The 20,768-nt window shown below is 41.9% G+C and overlaps 1 protein-coding gene across 1 annotated transcript in view; it reads left to right on the top strand.

The window, feature by feature from the left end:
• SI (sucrase-isomaltase) overlaps positions 1-20,768 on the top strand; it is a 162,099-nt gene that overhangs the window by 90,282 nt on the left and 51,049 nt on the right. Inside the window, exons 29-40 of the mRNA XM_063132013.1 lie at positions 1,223-1,319; positions 1,888-2,000; positions 2,087-2,212; positions 3,157-3,285; positions 3,427-3,534; positions 4,042-4,104; positions 5,349-5,483; positions 6,640-6,724; positions 9,108-9,246; positions 15,653-15,786; positions 17,491-17,525; positions 17,620-17,736. Of these exons, the coding sequence (XP_062988083.1) occupies positions 1,223-1,319; positions 1,888-2,000; positions 2,087-2,212; positions 3,157-3,285; positions 3,427-3,534; positions 4,042-4,104; positions 5,349-5,483; positions 6,640-6,724; positions 9,108-9,246; positions 15,653-15,786; positions 17,491-17,525; positions 17,620-17,736 (1,281 nt within the window). The remainder of the gene's footprint in view (positions 1-1,222; positions 1,320-1,887; positions 2,001-2,086; positions 2,213-3,156; positions 3,286-3,426; positions 3,535-4,041; positions 4,105-5,348; positions 5,484-6,639; positions 6,725-9,107; positions 9,247-15,652; positions 15,787-17,490; positions 17,526-17,619; positions 17,737-20,768) is intronic.

Below are 20,768 nucleotides of genomic sequence, written 5' to 3' on the forward strand. Positions count from 1 at the left end.
AACTAGGGGCAGGGGGAGAGATCATGGCCAGTGGAGGGAGATCGTGGCCAGGGGAGGGAGATCGTGGCCAGGGGAGGGAGATCATGGCCAGGGGAGGGAGATCATGGCCAGGGGGAGATCGGGGACAGGGGGGAGAGATCGGGGCCAGGAGTGAGACTGGGGGCAGGGGGGAGCAGGGAAACCTTTTTTTTTAAGAAAATCCAAAAACTTGCCTTTGGCACTCCTGCACACCCAGCCCTTTAAAAATAAAAAATGGCAGACACAATGGGGTTTTCCTTTAGCCTGTCACGTCTGGCATGTGGATTAGAGTGACAGCCCGCGCTAATTGCAGCGCGGGCTTGCCCCTCCACATGTCCAGATTTTAAGGTAGGTCTAGCAAAGCCCTCTGTTTCCCCAGAAGGGGAAAAAAAGTATTCCGTTGCAAACATTAAAAGAAAAAGCTCAAAATGGTGTGTGTGTTTGTGAGTTCCTTTTGGGGAAGCAGGATCTTTTAATTTTTAAAAATGAAACAAAAATTGTGTTTGTGTACTCCTAAAAGAAAGGCAGTATTTAATATTATTATTTTTAAAAAATCATTCAAAGGGGAAAAAGCATTGGGCCCTCCAGAACAGCATGGGAGGAGATGGCATTGTGGGCTGCAGGAAGAGGTGAAGAAAATTGCCACCCCACCCTCTTCCTCCTGCAGGAAGCTTCCACTGGATCCCAGTTCCCTCCACAAATAGAAGGTGCCTTTCCATTCATGGAGAGACAAGTCTGGACCCCACCTAGGGCTGGCCCTACCATTAGAAAGAGTGAGGCAGGTGCTTCAGGTAGCAGATGCTTGGAGGTGGCAGCAAGATGTTGGAAGACAGAGCTGTGGGCCCTGCCCTGCACTCCTTAAGCTAGCCTGCCGATTTCAAGTGAGGTGGAGGAGGCTGTCTCATTGCCAGTGTTGAAGAAAGCTGGTCCAGTTGGCTTTTTGTATATGGAGTGGGAGAAGGCAACATTTTGTCCTTCACCTCAGACAGTTAAATGTCTTGGGCCAGCCCTGAGCTCTCCCAATATCTCCCGCTGTTCCCATGCTATATTCGGCCAGCAGTCTGAAGATTGTATAGGGAAATTTGTTGTGACCTATACATACCTCATTTACGTGCTTCCCAGAAGCATGCTGGAAAGAAAATTAATTTGCTAAGTGAGTCATTTCCTTGAATTGAGGCCCATTGTTGTTGTTTTTGCCCTTCAGTACAAATTCAACACGTATGGAGTTCACCCCTTTTACATGGGCCTGGAAAATGATGGAAATGCTCATGGCGTTCTCTTGTTGAACAGTAATGGGATGGGTAAGTCACTGTTCCATTGAACTATTTACAGTTTGGAATTACAGTAGTCCATGTAAGGATGGCAAATTTGTGACCCATAAGCCATGCCAGTCCCCAGCCTGATTTGTCCAGTCCCTTCTGTTGTTTCCAATGCCAGAACATGAACATAAGTTAATGCTTCTTACCTGCAAAGTCCCCTGCCTATTTATTTGTTTGTAAACGAGTGGTCTAAGGCAGTGTATCATTTCCAGAAGAGAGGGAAGCCTGCTATGGAAAAAGGTGGTGCCACTGATCTGCTTTTAGCTAGGGCAGTTTTATGTGAGTTGCTCAGGAAGCAGTATGAACTAAAAGTAATTTATGATAGTCAAGCACGGCTTTTTACCTGGCAGATGCTCTTATCATGGGGAAATGTTATCATTTTTGCACATTCTAGGGAGAATTCTAACTTCCCAGTGGGAAAGGCTGGGGTGTGTGTGTGTGTGCTGAACTTCCTGCAGCCAAGCTACTGTAGTGGTGGGCAAAGAGGGGTAATATTGGCTGTTGTTGATCTATGTGATAATGCCTTATTTCTGCCTTCCTGAACTTCCAGAGGTAAAATTCCAGCCAACTCCTGCTTTGACTTATCGTACCCTTGGAGGAATTTTGGACTTCTATATGGTTTTGGGCCCCACTCCAGAACAAGTGGTTCAGGAATATACTGCAGTAAGACTATGTTACAAAACCTACAGTAAATTTGTCCTTTCCCCCCATTTTGCCAGTAATTCAAATATTCCTCTTTTTATTATTAGCTCATTGGACGTCCAGTCATGCCTCCATATTGGGGTCTGGGATTCCAGTTGTGTCGGTATGGATACAAAAATGATTCAGAAATCTCTGATCTGTATGATGAAATGAAGGCAGCTAATATACCCTATGTAAGTTGTGGACAGATATGATTATTTATTTACCTTTTTTTTAATCCCTCCCTTCCTCCAAGGAGCTCAGGGCAACAGTATAGTATCTCTCCACCACCATTTTATCCTCATAACTTCCAAGTGAGAGGGCTTAGGCTGAAAGATAGTGACAGGGCCAAGGCTATACAGAAAGCATCATAGATAAGTGGGGATTTGAAACTGGGGCAGGATCTACACTACTGCTTATAACGGTTTATAATGGATTTGACAATTGTTCAGGCCTAGGACACATTACATATACCATTTTCAAACCATTTTAAAAAGGTTGTATCCTGCTTGGTGCAGATCTGGCCTGGGAGACCTCAGATTTGCTCAGAAGGCTATTAGTAGATAAAATGTTGCAATAATGCATTTCAACTTTCCTCACATGGGCTGGGAAAATGTGTGGGCTGTGAAAAAGAGACAACATTTCTAAGCCTAATAAAGTACTGTGCCTTGAAATACTTAGTAAGGGACCTTACTAAGTAGAGGGAAGATTACCCTAGATTTACTCCTAAATCATGCCCAGAATGTGGTGTCAGATGTACACGTTGAAGAACCACTGGAGAAGTCTAATTCAACGTCTATACATGGAAAGTTGTCCAGAAACATGATCAACGCTTCATTTCCAAGCGGGGGAAAAATGCCAAAATTGAAAGGATAGCTTTAGAGTGTTATGCCACACCTTTCAAATGATTTAATGATATGGCATAGGGCCAACTGTTATTTTTTTATTTAAAAAAATCCACTGGTTTTAGCAGGAAACCTTTGCAGCGGCCCCAGTAGTTACTGTGGTTGTTGACTTTTGGGGAAAATTATTCATTGAAAACTGTAAATAAAGTTTGATCGTCTTTCCTTTTTTATATATATATATAAAATCCATACACACACACACACTCATTTACAAACTTCTCTGTTTTCCACAGGATATACAATATGCAGATATTGATTACATGGACCGGCAAATGGACTTCACTCTCAGTCCTAATTTTACAAACCTTCCAGCATTGGTGAATAAATTAAAACAGGATGGAATGAGATTTCTCATCATTTTGGTCAGTACAGATGTTTTGTTTCTCTGGAGTCTTTTTGCCATAATAACATAGTAGCATGCTTTCTATATAGGATTGCTCTTTTATGATTATAAATTTGGGTTTTTATAACATGTGTAAAAGCTATATGATTCTTTATTTCAGGATCCAGCCATTTCAGGAAATGAAACTAATTATCCAGCATTCACCAGAGGTGTTCAGGAAGACGTCTTTATTAAATGGCCCAATGGCAGTGATATTGTGTGGGGAAAGGTAATTTATATCATCATCTATTATATGTAAAAACACTGTATAGGATGGCAGCCTTAAATGTCCTTTGTGCCCCTGGATATGGAATCTAAATAGCGCTGGCTTGTTTGAGCAACTGTAGAAGGCAACTGTAGTCCATTAACAAATTGACTAGCTAAAGAATATGACTGCTTGTGAGACAACTCTTAGAAGTCATCTAATTTGGGACAAGAATGATTGCTTGCAATACACATATAACTGTTGACTGCTACATGCAATTGTTTCTGAAGAAGAGCGCATGTTCAAAACGTATGTTGAATTTTAAAGAAAAGATTAGTAAGTGGGGAATGGGTTCAAACTTGGAGTTCTCCCCCCCCCCCCCATGTCTCACTTTTGGAATGAGGTGTAGTCATTTCTTCTTTTAGGTAACAATAGAAGGCAGTCATCCACTTCCAAGGAAACATTCCTCCCACAAAATGTCATTGCTATATTAACTATTCACCCCCCCCCCCCCCAATATCTTTGTCTTAGGTGTGGCCATACCTTCCTAACGTCGTGGTGAATACCTCACTAGGCTGGGATGAGACGGTGAAGGTGAGTGTAGTTCGCACAAACACGGTCTCGGTAGAAAAGCAAATTTTGACACTGAAACACTTTCCTGGTGGTTTTAAAAAAAAGATAGATTATCCATATGACCATGTGCCAAGGTTTGCTTTGGCATTCAGACTTATTGCTCCCTGTGCTGTTGTCAGGGTCCCTTCTATGACCTGGACTCCCTGAGCAACTCTTTAAGGGTCTCTGCCTTTTTATGAGTCCCACCTTCCTTCCTTTTCTCTTCCCCTTCCCAGAAACATGTAGGCTTTCGACATAGGTGAGTAAGTCCATGTGTACACCATCCATTTATCCTGGGGTCAGCTTCAAGGTCGTCCCTGTGTACAGGGGATCCCAGGGTCAACCAGGGATGTCTCTCTTGGCTTTCGGGACCTCGTACTGGTGTTTGGGGAGGATCCCGGAAGCCGGAAATCCCGAGATCCTCCCCCATGCCTGGAAGGCTCATAGGTGTAGATGAGCCCCAACACTCCAGACACTTGTGGCATAACAACAGTTTACTAGTAAAGTAAAACAAATAAAGTATAATAAAGGTATTTAGGCAATAGTAGGGACTTGAAAACTCAGGGCATACTTGCCCCGTGATTTTTCCGAGTGCTGCTTAGCCGACCCTGTTCTGGGAGCTGGCCTGGATGAGAACTTGGTAAAGCATACTTTCCAGGGCCTGCAGAAAGTGCGCAATTCCCCCGGAGCACCATTAGTGTGGTCCTGATCCTCTGAAAAAGTAAGTAAAAAACCCACACACCTTAAAATTCAGTGCCAAAAAGAATGGCAGCTGTCCCCCTCCCCATGGCGATCTTAAAGGCCCTCTTAATACCTTGGATTCTGCATGTTGTGTACTTTCTCCCACTGCGTAAATGGCAGCGACTGCTTTAATGACAGGGGGAAAGGACAAAGGGTGAAGGTCAGGGCGGAACAATTCCACCCCGACCTGCGCCTTTAGCATTGGGAGAGTAATCCGCCAGGTGGATTAATTTTGTTATAAATTTGCACTTTCCAATCATTGATCTTTTTTTTCTTTCAAACTTGGCTTTTAAAATTATTCTTACAGTCTTTACAGTTGCTTTTAATGTTTTACTATGTTTTTACTTGATGAAGTTTTTATTTATTTATTTCTGAACTTTTCATGAAACGCCTTGCTTCAAGAAGGTGCTATTGAAACACAGTAGATAAATAAATAAATAAATATGCCCATCCCTGCCACTGCCTTACATGATCTCTTATTACAGTTATACAGCGCTTGGACTGCTTTTCCAGATTTCTTCCGCAATTCTACAATACAGTGGTGGAAAAGAGAAATTCAGGAGGTCTACACCAACCCTACCTATCCTGAGAAAAGCATTAAATTTGATGGTCTATGGATTGTAAGTCTTCAGCTCATTTAATTTTGTCTGTGTTCTTTTATTTAACTGTTAATATAGAAAGTAGCTACTGAGGTCAAAAATATGTATATAAAAACTTGTCCTTTAGTTTTATACATTAACGGTTATAATACTGGTTATGACCCATAAAGCCCTATAAGGCTTGGGTCCAGGTTATCTGAAGGACCGTATTCTCCCTTATGAGCCTGCCCATGCTTTGAGATCTTCTGGGGAAGCCCTTCTTTCAGTCCCACCTGGTGGGAACTTGGGAGAGGGCCTTCTCAGTGGCTGCTCCAGTGCTCTGAAACTTTCTTCCCCGTGAAGCTATACTGGCTCCCTCCTTGATGTGCTTTTAGAAGCAGGCAACAACGTTTTTGTTCCGGCAGGCCTTTGACAAATAATCTGGGCCTCCGTCTATGCTAAGGACTTTTAAAATTGTCATATATTTTAAATGTTTAACATCTTAAGTGAAATTTTAGAATGTTTTTAGGATGTTTTATTCATATACGCTATGTTTTTAATCACTTTTTAATGTGTTTTGTATTCATTCTTGTTCCCCGCCTCGATCCAAGTGGAGAGGTGGGTCAGAAATATATTATTATTATTATTATTATTATTAATAATAATAATAATAATAATGTAATATATGTAATTTTTTTTAAAAAAATTGTTTATTTCTTTTCATAGGTTTTAAAATGTATGTGTTTTAAAGTTTGTAAGTCTGCAATGAGGCCCACTTTTGGGCAAAAAGCAGAATAACAACAATAACAACAACGCTCTTATTAGGCAGATATGCTAACAGAAATATCTAGGATCTTTGAGTAACACAGCATATGCACTTTAAGGGGCCATCAGTGATGGGTCCTTTGCAGTTAAGGATCAACAAATCAGTCTCCATCTGGAAAACTCTGCACAGAGTGAAGCAGGCTCCACAAGTGAACCTCTAGCCAGAGACCCGATGATATTAGGGGCAGGGGTGGGACAAAACCCACTGATATCATCTGGCCTCCAGGAGAAGTCGGGGCCAATCCAGCCCCTAAGATGGAAAAAGTTCCCCTGCTCCTGGTGCATGGTATGCTACATCAATGAAATGATGAAGAGATAACAAACATGTATTACATTAAATTGCTGATATATTTTATTTTCTTTGCAATGTAAGGATATGAACGAACCAGCGAGTTTTGTCAATGGTGCTGTTACTGGCTGTGGGGACCCTACTCTAAATAAACCTGAATATATGCCAGGTGAATATTTCTTCTATGCATTCCTTTAGATTTCTTGGAGTTTTGTTGTTTAAGAGATCTTCCTTTGCTGAGTTTGAGCCCAATGTTTTCAGCCTGAGGCTAAAGTGAAAACTTTCATCTTGAAAGGTGGGGGGTGGTGGTGACAGAGGACAGGGACAGAGGTCATTTCAGTGGTGGAAGAAATTCTCCCCAAGGTTCCAGAGCTGCTTACCAGTCATGATCTAATGTCTGTTCTTGAGCTACACTGGTGCTGCTGCCTCTAATGGCAGAAAAAACTAGGGCTGTGCTCCGCCTCAGACCGAGGCCCCAAATCCGAGCCGAGGTGGGCCTATTCGGCTCGGTTCCAAGGTGGTTCTGGTGAAGCCTGAGATGGCCCAAAGCTGAAGCCAATTGGTTCCGAAGCTTCAGGCTGCCTCGGCACTTCGGAGCTGGCCCTCAGCGGGTCCCTTACCTGCTGCCTCTGCCTCTTACCTGCCGCTGCCATGTGCCACTGACACTGTCCTTGAGTCCAGCAGCTTCCGCTGCTGCCAACGCATAAGCCTGGAAGTAGGCTGTGCGGCCTACTTCCGGTCTTATACATCGGCGGCAGTGGAAGCCACCGGACGCAAGGATGTCGGTGGCAGTTGGCAGCAGAGGCACCAGGGAAGTGAAGAAGGGGGGAAGGGGGGCTTACCTGCCTCCACTATCTGCAGCCACCATTCTTGGGTCTAGTGGCTTCCACTGCTGCCAACACATAAGCTCGGAAGTAGGCCGCTCGGCCTATTGAAAGCAGTACTGATGACTAAAGAGCATTTCCTTTTCCCCCCCAGTTTTGTTAAGGCTGAGCCAAAATTCCTTCACCCACCTCCTCTTTCTCAAAAATATTATCCTGTGAAATTGGGGGTCTATATTCCATTGATTTATTTTTTATGGGCATGAGAGAAAATCATTAAAATGTTCAGTTTTGGGAGGTACAGATGGTAACTTTTGGTCCCCACCTCACTATAGTTCACATTAGGGGGCGGGGGCAAAGGATATTCATTTTTTCCTTACTTTCTAATTATTTTTGTAAAAGCCCCAGGCTGTTCCACATTTCTTTTCCCAAACTTCCTGGAATACCTTGGAAGTGATGTGAGGCAACATGATGTTGTATTGCTCACAAGCTGTTCCATGAAGTGTGGCTGGTGGAAGTTACAGAGAGCCTTGAACCTCTGAGACCCAGTGTGGTGTAATGGCTAAAGTGTCGGACTGGGAGTTGGGAGATCCGGGTTCTAGTCCCCATTTGGCCATGGAAACCCACTGGGTAATTTGGGCAAGTCACTGACTCTCAGCCCAACCTACCTCACAGGGTTGTTGTTGTGAGGATAAAGAGGAGAGGAGGAGGATTATGTACATTGCCTTGGGTCCCTTGGAGGAAAAAAGACAGGATATAAATGCAATAATCAATCAATCAATAAAATAATGCAGAAAATGACAAAAGCAAGGGAAAAAAGAGGAAACCCCTCAGCCACTGTGTGTGGTTAAGGGAAGAGAGTAGCAATGCCCCCTCCCCCAATATTTCAGTTATTTCTTTTTGCCAAAGACTTTTTTTGGGGGAGGGGGGAGGATTCATTTAGCCTCTTCTCACCCTATGAATGGTTGAAAAATAAAAGTTTGGCCCACTCTTACTTTTAATTAGTGAAGTTATGTTCCTTACAGCGTCCTGAGTTGCTATAGCCACCATGTTAAGTAAAGGAAAAAATGTTTTCTGGAAACATGTGACATATATTATTTTCCTTTTTTCATGTCAGCCCTTGGTCAATTTTATAGATACAAGATGGCTTGTTTGTCCACAATGCAGACTAGAGTAGCAAATATAAAGAGATCAGACTTTCTCTTTTGGAAGCAAGAACTTGAGAATTCCCAAAATTTTACCAATAGTTTTTCAAACAAGAAGATCTTTAAGACAAGTCACATGATCAACAACCAATAATAGGAAAATCATCCACCATTTGCTGGGTTTAAATCTCACTAGTAGTATTGGGAGGAAGGAAGTATCATGCACCCAAGAAGGTGGATTTTATGCAGCCATGTTACATTTATCAATCTTGGAATGTTTGCTCTAGGTCATCTTAAAGGTGAAAATCCGCCCCCCCCCCCCCACATATTCTATGTAGCTGTGGGCAGCCTTTTGGTGATGAAATTAAGAAAGTACACAAGCACACTCAAACTTCAGTGGAGTCACATTAATATTGGTCAACCTCATTCAAATATTACACCTCTGCCATTTTGTTAGCTTCCAGCCAAATACTGAAATTCAACTTCTAATACTCCAATTTGACTTCAAAGTGCCATTCTTTATACTGTCAAATGTAAAAGATTGGTTTGTTATAACCTACATACATTTAAAATTTATCCTCATTAGCGGTAGTGGGAAAGGATGCCGGGCTGAGTGACAAAACCTTGTGCATGCAGAGTGAACAGATTCTGCCCGACGGAAGACGAGTTTCACACTATGATGTCCACAACCTGTATGGTTGGTCACAAACCAAGCCTACATATGAGTAAGTCATATTTTTCTTTGTAGTAGCTTCAGTTTCTTTGGTGAGGTGTAATAGATAGGTTGTTACTTAGGGCACATCTACACCAAGCAGAATATTCCACTATGAAAGAGGTATATAAAAGGCAGGAGCCACACTGCTGCTTTATAGTGGTACTGAAGTGCACTGACAACTGTTGGGGCCCATTGACATATACCATATACCACTTTAATGCCGCTATATCCTGCTTGGTGTGGCTCCTGCCTTTTCTATATTGCTTTCATAGTGGAATATCCTGCTTGGTGTAGATGAGCCCTTACTTGAGCTCTGTGCTCAAATCTTTGCTCAGCAATTAAATTTTCTGAGTTCCAATGGACATGCCAATATTAGAAACATGTGCAACCCCTTTATTCAATTTAGAAATATTCCTGCAACCTTCTTCTCACTGGCCTTCCTTCTTCTCACATCAGTCCGTTGGTTTCTGTTCACCACTCTGCTGCTAAGATCATCTTCTTGGCTCGCCGCTCTAACCATGTAACTCCACTTCTGAAATCTCTTCATTGGCTTCCAATTCACTTCAGAATCCAATATAAACTTCTCCTGTTGACCTACAAAGCTTTTCACTGTCTAGCTCCTTCCTATCTCTCCTCTCTCATCTCACACTATTGCCCCGCTCGTGCTCTTCGCTCCTCTGATGCCATGTTTCTCGCCTGCCCAAGGGTCTCTACTTCCCTTGCTCGGCTTCGTCCATTTTCTTCTGCTGCCCCTTATGCCTGGAACGCTCTTCCAGAACATTTGAGAACTACAAGTTCAACCGCAGCTTTTAAAGCTCAGCTAAAAACTTTTCTTTTTCCTAAAGCTTTTAAAACTTGATTTTGTTCTGACTTTATACTGTTAGTTTTACCCTACCCAGTGCCTGTTTACCCTACCCTGTGCCTGTTTGCATTCTCTTCCCCTCCTTATTGTTTTATTATGACTTTATTAGAATGTAAGCCTATGCGGCAGATTCTTGCTATTTACTGTTTTACTCTGTACAGCACCATGTACACTGATGGTGCTATATAAATAAATAAATAAATAATAATAATAATAATAATAATAATAATAATAATAAACCAGGCCATCAATATCCACTGCAAGCTTCATGCCATGGGACCCATTTCATCCTCCTTCTATTTTGAATTGTTGTCTTGACTAGGCAAGTGGCCCTGGGGAAGTAGTCTGCAACATAGCACTCACTGTCTGTTGGGTCATATCACGACCTTGGATAACACATTGCAGGAATTGCTGGCTGGAGTATTCTCCCATAAGGAGCTGTTGTCCCAGCAAAGGACTGCAGTCCAGCAAGGCCTTTAGAAGGCTGACAGTTGTTTGTCTTTCAGTAGTTCCACCCCTGCTAGATGCAGTTCTTAAAGGGACAGTGATCTCAATCCATGTCAGAGGAATGTGGATCCTCAAACCAGGGGACATGACAATTACAGGTTGTGGGAATGACATCCAGGATCTCACATTCGTGGTACCAAATACTATCACAGTGGGCTCATCTACACCAAGCAAGATATTCCACTATGAAAGTGGTATATAAAAGGCAGGAGCCGCACTACTGCTTTATAGCAGTATTTAAGTGCACTGCAGGATCTACGCTACTGCTTTATAGTGGTACTGAAGTGCACTGACAACTGTTGGGGCCCATTGACACATCTACACCAAGCAGTATATAACACTATGAAAGCGGTATATGGTATGTGTCAATGGGCTCCAACAGTTGTCAGTGCACTTCAATACCATTATAAAGCAGTTGTGTGGCTCCTGCCTTTTATATACCGCTTTCATACCACTTTCATCATGGAATACCCTGCTTGGTGTAACATGGGGGGCAAGAAAGGGAAGGCATCCAGGAAGCAGTTTTATTGCACTTTGTACTTTTAACGTGTTTTAAATGTTTTTGTTCTATTTTATTTTATCCACCGCTCCAACATTCTGAATGGGGAGTGGTATATAAATATTGTAAATAAATAAAATAAATAATAAATAAATGTAACTTCCCAGTTTTATTAGCCTTGTAAGCATCAAGCTTCAATGCCTTGTTTTTTAAGTCTGTAAGTATATTGGGATACAACAGTGAGAGACCTAATTTCTTACCTAGCTGGGAGCAATTATTTGTACACATATTCTAATGACCGTATCTGTAAAATTTTATGTTGTGCAAGTTTATTTGCTGACATGCTTTGTGAAACCAAGTGGTCAGGTTGGTGATTTTAATATAGTTTAATGTGGATGTTTAATTACATACCAGTAAATGCTATCTTCCAGAGTGTTCAGACACAATGTTTTGAGTTTACGAGAGGGATTCCTCTTATGAGAAAGCTGGAAAGGCCGTATTGAGACAGTCCTGTGTGATGCTGAGTGCTCTGCCATTCATTGATGACATGAAGTAGTTTTCAGCATTTTGATTGGCCATTAAGACTGAAGCATAAGGAAGTAAAGAAGAAAATAACCCCTAGCTCCAAGCTTAAGATATGATGGACTACTTTAATTAAAACTCTTGTACCATTTGGCTAGAATTCCATGTAGGATATGCAGAATGATTGTTTTAAATTAAGTGTTCTGTTTACTCATTCTTAAATTAATAACAGTTTACAAAAAAAGCAAATGTTAAAGAGGGGCAAGAGGATCGGTATTATAATAAGAAATAGGCAAGACCTCCTTTAAACACTGTATTTCTTTGGTTCCAAGGCAACTTTATTACATACTGATTCCTTATTGAGTTATATCCTGTTTTAGATAATGTCTAATGTAATGATAATAAATCTAGGTTGTTTCTTTTCCAACTCAATGAGCAAGCAAAGAGCAACACAATTCCCCTCTCTTGGCTGTAATGACCTTAAAGCCCTTGGTAAGCTTGATATTACCATGAAGAGAGAGATGGGAAAGGCTACAAGGTTTTACCTGAGTGGATGTTATATCTGGCAGCATTCCAGCATTTCACTGTCAGTCAAGAGACTCACAAAACTGCTGATGAGAAAGAATTTCAGATTCTTCTATTGTCAGTCAGATCAAATACGATATGAACATTGTCAACAGGTAATATATGCGTAATGATACCTCAGATGATGAGAATGGAGTATAAAACAAAGAACTAGTGAGCTATTCCTCTCTCTTTTTCTTGAAAGAGAGACATCCATAGAGAATAAATTACTTGGGGCTTTCCTAGATGAGGCCTTAGCGCGCCTTGAGACCCGGTTTCCCTGCTGTGCGTCCAGATGACGCACAGGGGAATCCGGGCCCAGGTCGCAGTGAGGCCTCCTCCAACGCGCCATAAGCAAAGTCGCTTATGGCGTGCCTTTTTCGCAGCCCCGGCCTCAGGCCGGAGCTGCGAAACATGTGGGAAGATCCACGGCTTTTTGCGGCTACTCGCTTACTCGCGAGTAGCCGTGAAAAGCCACGGACCTGACACAGCGCTCATGCGAGTGCTGTGCCCATTGTGCCAGGGGGTGGGTGATCCGGGGGGGGAGATGGCAGAGGGCGACGAAGGAGATGGTGAGGGGATGGCGGAGGGCGACGAAGGAGACGGTGAGGGGATGGCGGATGGGGGGGATTAAATAAAAAAAACCTTACCTTCGGGCCTCACATGGCCCCTTTTAAAAAAAAAAACATGGCCGACGCTGCAGGGCTTCCATCGTCCCTGTGGGTCGGCCGTCTAGGAGGCTGGGCGGCGCGCGTTAAACTTAGTGTGCCGTAGCCCCACCTCCCTGCCGGCTTATCCCGGCAGGTCTAGCAAAGCCCTAAGTTACTAAATTACTTTGAATGTGTTCTGAAGTTCCATTCAAAACATTCTAATTTATTAAAGAATATTCTTCCACTTACATGGTGTATTGTGTAGCTGAGCTGAGACAGACTACTTTGGTTTCATTTTCACTTTTGTAATTGTCAAATAGCTCAGGATTGGTCCTTGAATTTGGGAACTAGGAGATTGTTTGACCAAGTTTTGGGAAGTTCCTCACCCAACTAAAGAGCTAAAACTCTTTGGAAGCCTTCCTCACTAGTCCTTGCAACTTTAAGCAGTAGTGGGGTTGGGTTTAGGGTAGTGGGAAGGGCTTAAATGGAACCTATACATTTCCAGCAGGGCAGCCATCTTACTACGTTGCAGCAAAACCATCACAGGGTCTTGTAACATCATAAAGACACATGTTACATTGTATGAGGAAAATAGAACATTCATGGACTGTGAAGCCATACACTACTTTTGGAGGAATGATGCAATGCTACACAAAGGAACTACAAAATTCAATATAATTCCCTACAGTGACTCTTAAAACACTTGCTTCAAAACATGGACATGGCTGAAATATTCAGAGAAAGTACACAGTCAGTCCTCCTGGTTCTGAACACCTTGGAATGCAGATGAAAATCATATGTTTGAATACTCCACCATATCAAAAAACTCCATGCATTTAGAATGCAGTGCCTTCAACCTACGATACCGTGCCACCTATGATACTGACAATAGTATTTCAACTGCTGATTGAAATAGAATTGCTGGAAGAATTGGATCTTTGTGCATTCCTATATAAAATGTCCTAATCCACAGCTCTTGGACTAATATACAGATTGAAACTCAGCTATCCACTAGATATCACACTTTTCCAAATGCTGCAATGCAGTTCTCAATGAAGATCAAAATGCATATTTTGAGAGAAAATGTGCATTTAAATAGTATTTTCAGCAAGAGTACGACTAATAGAAATAATACACATTTGAAAGTATATTTTAGAGAATTTATGCATTTAAATGCAGATTTTGAGAGAAAATGCACATTTAGATAGTATTTAAAAGTATGTGTTTAAATATGCATTTTGAGTAGAGATGAGTGAATTATTCTCCTTCCAGTCCATGATGTTGTATCTAATAGGCCATATCCAATATTAGTCTAACTTAAATCCCATTCATTGCAATGGGTCTATTCTAAGTAGGACTAACATTGGTTATACCTCATGTTCATTTAGTATGTGCCCACCGATAAGACCATTTTGCCCCACTTTTGCATTAATCTGTGATTTTTAAACATCTGAAAGGAAAATTCACATGTAAATATGTATTTAAGCTCATATTTTAAATGTATTTTCTCGCAAAAAGTAAGGTATTTTCTAAATATATTTTGTAGATGTATTTTCTCTAAATTGCACATTTGAAAACATATTTTGGTGAATTTTTTGAAATCAGAACTATATCAGCACATTCAGGAAGTATGAAAGCCAATGGATAACCAAGTTCTGGTCTACACATTAGCTGGGAGTTGTGGTCCAGATCAGTTCATATGGCAATTTGCACCCTAATTTTGTCCATTATAAAAATAATGATCTCAGATTAATGTGGAAATTGAATGGAATTGAATTATGGATAAACCATGTAAAATGGATATGGACCAAAAATAGGTTGGTGGTGGGAATTACCCATCTCTAAGCAGAAACAGTTCATGGCCCATAATACTTTTGTAAATGATAGGAAACATTAGCAATAACAAATTTATTGCTCTGATTTTTTTTTTAAAAAACCAATTACTATATTACTTTGGATTGGATCTAGATTTAGTTCATTGAACTTAGTCCCATTGAAACGTATGGAACAAGTTAGTCAGACTTCACTTAAGTCCCATAGTTTTCAATGGGAACTAAGTTCACTGGATGCAAGCTGGATCCAACCCTATATGTACAGATTGAGGCACATTCCTGGTATTTTTCCTCATACAAAGGCCTTAGCTATTCAGGGCTTTATCCTGGGATCATGGAGGGATGATCCCTTCCTTGCCCCGGGATCTCGCCCTACACTTTAGGCCCACTTTTCCCCCGGTCTTCAGCTGAACGTGTGGGCGGGCATCGCCGTTTCTCCCAGTTACTCGTGACGTCCTCTTTCTCTGAGGTCGTCATGCGCCATGTGTAAACAGAGGGGGAGATCTCGCAATAAAAATATCTCAAGGTCTTCAGCCCTCCGTCACGCTAGACCTCTAGGTCTAGCTGAGGCCAAAGTAAAATATTAGGTAAACCTCTGTAAGAAATGATCTGGCACACATGTGAGCTCAGCCAAATATGCATGGGGGATCGCCATGGTATCCAATGGAATGTTTTCAGGGGGAAAGTGTCCCTGTTCATGTTTGCACTTTCCCTCTATTGAACAAATCATGAAAACGTGTATTTTTGAGGAAATGCACATTTCAGAGTGCACATTTTTAAAGCATACACACTTTGCAAATTTGCAAACCTTTCTTTAAAAAAGCTGCTGCTGCTCACGTTCATGTTTGGAATTCAGGACACGTACACATAAATTGCGAACAGAAATGAAATTGTCATACATCCCTATGTTAAGCTTCTAAATATTTAACTTTGGCTTATTCCCTGGCTCAGTTTTCCTCTGATCTTATTTCCAATGCTAGTGCTCTACACAGTATCACTGGAGAACGTGGCATTGTTATTTCTCGTTCAACTTATCCATCGAGTGGCAAATGGGCAGGGCATTGGCTGGGTGATAACGCCTCGACTTGGGATCAGCTTTTCAAATCTATAATTGGTAAGTGAAAATTAAATTGTATATAATTGGTATGTTTTATGTAAAGTGATGTAGTTGCTTCCAATTTAAGTAACAGGCTTTCCTTAATATTGATGTTACACCATTGTTGCTCATTTTGCAAAGGAGTGCTTAAATAAAAACTGATGAGCATAGAAAAAGCTTTCCTAGATATACTAGCATACTATAATTAATGACACAAATAACAGAGGTATTGAGCGTTAAGAAAGAAATGCCATAAAAAACACTAATCAAGGGTATTTAATCCTACTCATGGGTCAGTTTGTTTTTTTATGATCTAGCTTTCAGTGTTGTCACTACACCTAAAGCTTAAGAAATTCAGCTTCTCTGACAACTTTTCAGTGTAACTCTCTGCTTTCTTGTTTTTTTCTAATTCCTCTGACTGAATGTTAGGAATGTAGGTGGTTTATTTTTCCCCCAACTGCAGAATTTTATATTGATCCTTTCAGGTTCTCAGTACTCTTGGGCCACAGCTAGTCCTAAGGTTTATCCTGGGATCATCCAGGGTTCGCCCCTGCCTGAGCACTGGATCCCCTGTGTGTCACCTAGATGAACAGGTTTGACCCCTGGACGATCCAGGGATAAACCTTAGGTCTAGCTATGGCCTCAGTTGTTGCTGGTAATGAACATTATCAGGAGAACTTTCCAAGATGTAGCAGTTACATTTGATTTCCTGCCAGATATGTGAATTCTGCATATCTGAACGTGTTTTTTACACCAACAATTAGCTGTGAATAGCAAACCCGTTCACATTTGCTTGTGGTTGATGTTGCTTGAGACATCACACCATTGATCTAGATTTATGAAGTGCATCCAAAATCTAATGGTCCATTATTATTTTCCTGGTATACTTGAATGTGGAGAAAATGTAAGAAGCAGCCAAAAGAGCAGGGGTGTTGAACTTCTTTCAACCAAGGGCCGGATTCTCTTTTGGGGGCCACATGCCAGTGGTGGGAAGGCTCAAAGGCAAAAGGGATGCAGCCAAAAATACCAACATATTTTAGCTTAAAGCTCTTGCTACCAGGAAATAAGCCTTGGGAGAGACATTTCGACCTTTTTTAAAGGGGAGAGAAACTGAACAAAAGTTAGGAAACCGTGGGAGCTGTTGGCTCCGATGTCGGTGGGGCAGTGAATCTGCTCCAGGTTTTCGTGAAGTGTCATGGATGGCTCCTTTAGAGTTCTGACTGAAACTCGGAGCGAATTCATCACCCCACTGACATTGATGCTAGAAAACCACCAAACAATTGGTGGCTGAGGAGACAGGAGTGGGGCCAAGGGAAGGCGGAACCCCCAGGGGGCTGGTTTGGGACCCCAGGTAGGCTGCATTCCCCTCTCCCAAACCTAAGGTTCTGCACCCCTGCTTATACAGAGACAATTTCCCCCTGCATACAAAACAGTATTACATAATCACTATGCTCATGCTGGTTTCAAAATAACTTGTATCCTGTTTCTGAGCCATCCAAACTTTTAACAGTTTGGATCCATCCTTGCTGCCCGTGGTCCATCCAAACAGTTTCCCCATCCTTGCTGCCCATGGTCCTTTTAAGAAGAGATGATGGAGATTGAATCAGGGTTCTTAACACCTTGTATGTATAAGATTGAGGAAGAGCCAAACCAAATGTTCTACAAGTGGTTATAACAGTGAAGGGGGAACCATTTGATAACATTGTGCTACTCTTCTTACAGGTATGATGGAGTTTAGCCTCTTTGGAATATCCTATGTAAGTTTGAGTCATCACTCAACAATTTCCACTGGTGTTTGATGTTTGCAATAATATGTGGTGTTTAATACTTTTTTTTTTTAATATGTTCCAGACTGGGGCAGATATCTGTGGCTTCGTTGGTCATACAACTTATGACATGTGTGCTCGCTGGATGCATCTGGGTGCCTTTTATCCATATTCCAGGAATCACAATGGCATAGGATATATGGTAGGTTTAGCTATACATTCTGGTTCATGGTTGCTTACTGTAGTTTTCTCTTCTTTACACATCTCAGCTCCCAGAACAGAACTCTGCTGCCAAAATCATTCACTGTCCAGCCTACATGATCCTTCTCCTTAAATTGTCTCTTTTTGCATCCAGCATCCTTTCCTTAAAACTGTTGATGACATCATCTTATCTTGCTTTTCCTAATATATTGACTGCCCTGATGTTCCCTGGTCTCTTAAACAGCACAACACTTGCCATTCTTCCTGGATGCCCCTTTTGCCCTGGAATTCTTTCTCAACACTCATGCAGTGCTAACTAGGGCTTCTCTAAGGGGCTTGCTGGATGACGGGTTAGCCCGGTGTAAGGCCCGGGCTCCCTGCTGTGCGTCCAGATGATGCACAGGGGATCTCGGGCCCAGGCAGGGCTCAAACCGCCCTGGCTCCAGGCTAACCAGCACCGCTTGTGGCCCAGTTTTTCCCACGGTCTCAGGCTGAGCCTCGGGCTGAGCATCCTTCCCCTTTAAAACTACAACTAAAATGGCAGATGCGACAGGGTTTTCCTTTCCCCGTTGCCTCCGACGCGTGGAAAGGAACGACAGCCCATGCTACTTGTAGAGCAGCGTTGCCCCTCCTCCTTCACAGATTCCAAGGTAGGTCTAGCAAAGCCCTAAATGAGCTATTTATAGCATGCTCATGACTGGCCACTCATGGAAGTTTCTGGGTAAATTACATGATGCTGCAAACCTTCAGGGCTTCTCTCATACTTTAGAAGAATTTCCATGGCTTAATTTGAAATGGAAAAAAAAAACCCACCCTTTTTCAGTATGAAAAGAGGAAATTGTGCTATAAGAAGGGGCAGACAACAGTGCCATCTTATGGCTGTATAAATGTAACATATAGAAATCCTGGTTAAAGGGGGAAAGGGGAGGGGGAAGGGACCAAAATGTAAGTGGGACAAAAATGGAAGCAGAAAGCTGCAGTAAAGTTACAGGTTTTTTCCAGGTGTAGACTATTTCTAGTAGCACAGTGGTAAATTTTGAAATGTAGCTGCTCATTATCATAGTTTCTATAGCCATTCCTTCAAGGGGAGACCAAAAAATGCAGGCAGCTGTTTTGATCCATATCAATCCAGCAGTTTTCAACCAGGAACAAATCTTTTTAAAAAGATAATAAATCTAAGGAAACTAACTGATATTGAGCCAGAACAGTGGTTCATCTAGCATGGTATTGTTGACACTGACCAGCAGCAACTCTCCAGGGTTTTGGCAAAGAGCTTTTCCTGGTCTATCTGGAAATACTGGGGATTGAACCTGGGGCCTTCTGCATCCAAATCATGTGCTTTATCATTGAACCACAGCCTTTCCCAATTAAATGCCCATTCAAAATACTTTGCATTTCAACAGGGATAGCTTAAAACTATATACTTTGCTTGGAAAATCCATTTCCCCAAAGTTACTGTGAGTATTGCAGCTACAGTCAGAGTGAACAGGGAAATGTGATGGGGGTGTGGCTGATGAAATAATTGTCCCTCCTTGTCAAAAAGTCCTGGTGGTTCAACCTTCTGAGCTTTGGCTCTAGTACAACCATAATGTCCTCTTTCCCTTCTTTTAAACCCTTCCATGATATCCTTGTTTAACCCCCACAGTCTTCAGTTCTGGGACCACTTGTCACTGCAGTTGTCCAAGTACATGAAACAGAATTTATTGAGATGCATCCCTTATCAGGCTCCTCCTCCCCTTTGTTATCTGCCTGCATATTGTAAGCTCCTCAGGCAGGGACCTCAGTTTCTCTGGGCATCCTTTCATTTCATGGGGGCTTATGTTCAGGATTCCATGTACATCGATGTGACAGATTCCCTTCACTGTCTTAATGACCATGCTTACCAGCCTGATGAATAAAATGCTGATAAATGCCATCAGTGCTCCTCTGCTTTACATTGTCAAAGTACTTGGAAGCTTCTCTTGACAACAATGTCATCTGTGCTACGGATATAGAGCTAACCTTCATTTGTAAATGTAAGGAATTGCACAGCAGCAAGTAACATGGAGATAAGTTTCATAAATGAGGATGCAAAGTTACTGTGATTTGCCATCTACTGTGTTTCTTGAATATTTAAAGGAAAAGCAGACACCCCGCTCCCACAAAGCAGAGAACAGAGCTAAGTTAGAGATGTATTGTAGAAAATGGGTTAAAACTGTGAGTGGGAAAGTAAATTAAATAGAATGCAGCACCTACCTACTTATTAAAGCTTCTGGAGTAGCAAGGTAAGATCTATTTTAATGGCACATTTCGAAAGGATTAGAGTTGCCTTTTTTTAAAAAAAAATGCAGTGCTTTATCTTGCAGCAGCACACCTTTCAATAGGTCTTTTAAAGCCTTTAAAAATGCAGATTCAGGGTTATCGTGTTGCTTCCAGTCTTACCCAATTTGCCAAGCTATTGTTCCTTTCATTTAATAAAGATTGAAAGGGCTGCCTGACATCACTCATTAGCACCACTTTTTCCTTTTTAAAAGTCCTGAGTGGTACCCTGCAGGAAAGAAAGCTAATGCAACGGAATGTGTCACACATGCTGGAGACAGGCTGGGAAATCCATTCTGTCTCTGTTTCTGTCTCTGCGCTTATCTATGCCAAGTAGGATATTCCACTATGGAAGTGGTATGAAAGTGGTATATAAAAGCCAGGAGCTACACTACTACTTTATAGTGGTGCTGAAGTGCATTGACAACTGTTGGGGCCCATTGCCACATCTACACCAAGCAGAATATAACATTATGAAAGTGGTATGAAAGCGATATATGGTATGTGTCAATGGGCACCAGCTGTTGTCAGTGGACTTCAATACCGCTATAAAGCAGTAGTGTGGCTCCTGCCTTTTATATACCGCTTTCATACTGCTTTCATAGAGGCATATCCTGCTTGGTGTAGATGAGCCCTCTGTCTCTGGCCTTAGCTAGACCTAAGGTTTATCCCGGGATTGTCCCAGGGTCATCCCTGCCTGCTCCTGGGATATCCTGTGTGTCATTTACATGAACA

Source organism: Elgaria multicarinata, chromosome 8, assembly GCF_023053635.1.
Source record: "Elgaria multicarinata webbii isolate HBS135686 ecotype San Diego chromosome 8, rElgMul1.1.pri, whole genome shotgun sequence".
In the NCBI taxonomy this organism is placed as follows: Eukaryota; Metazoa; Chordata; class Lepidosauria; order Squamata; family Anguidae; genus Elgaria; species Elgaria multicarinata.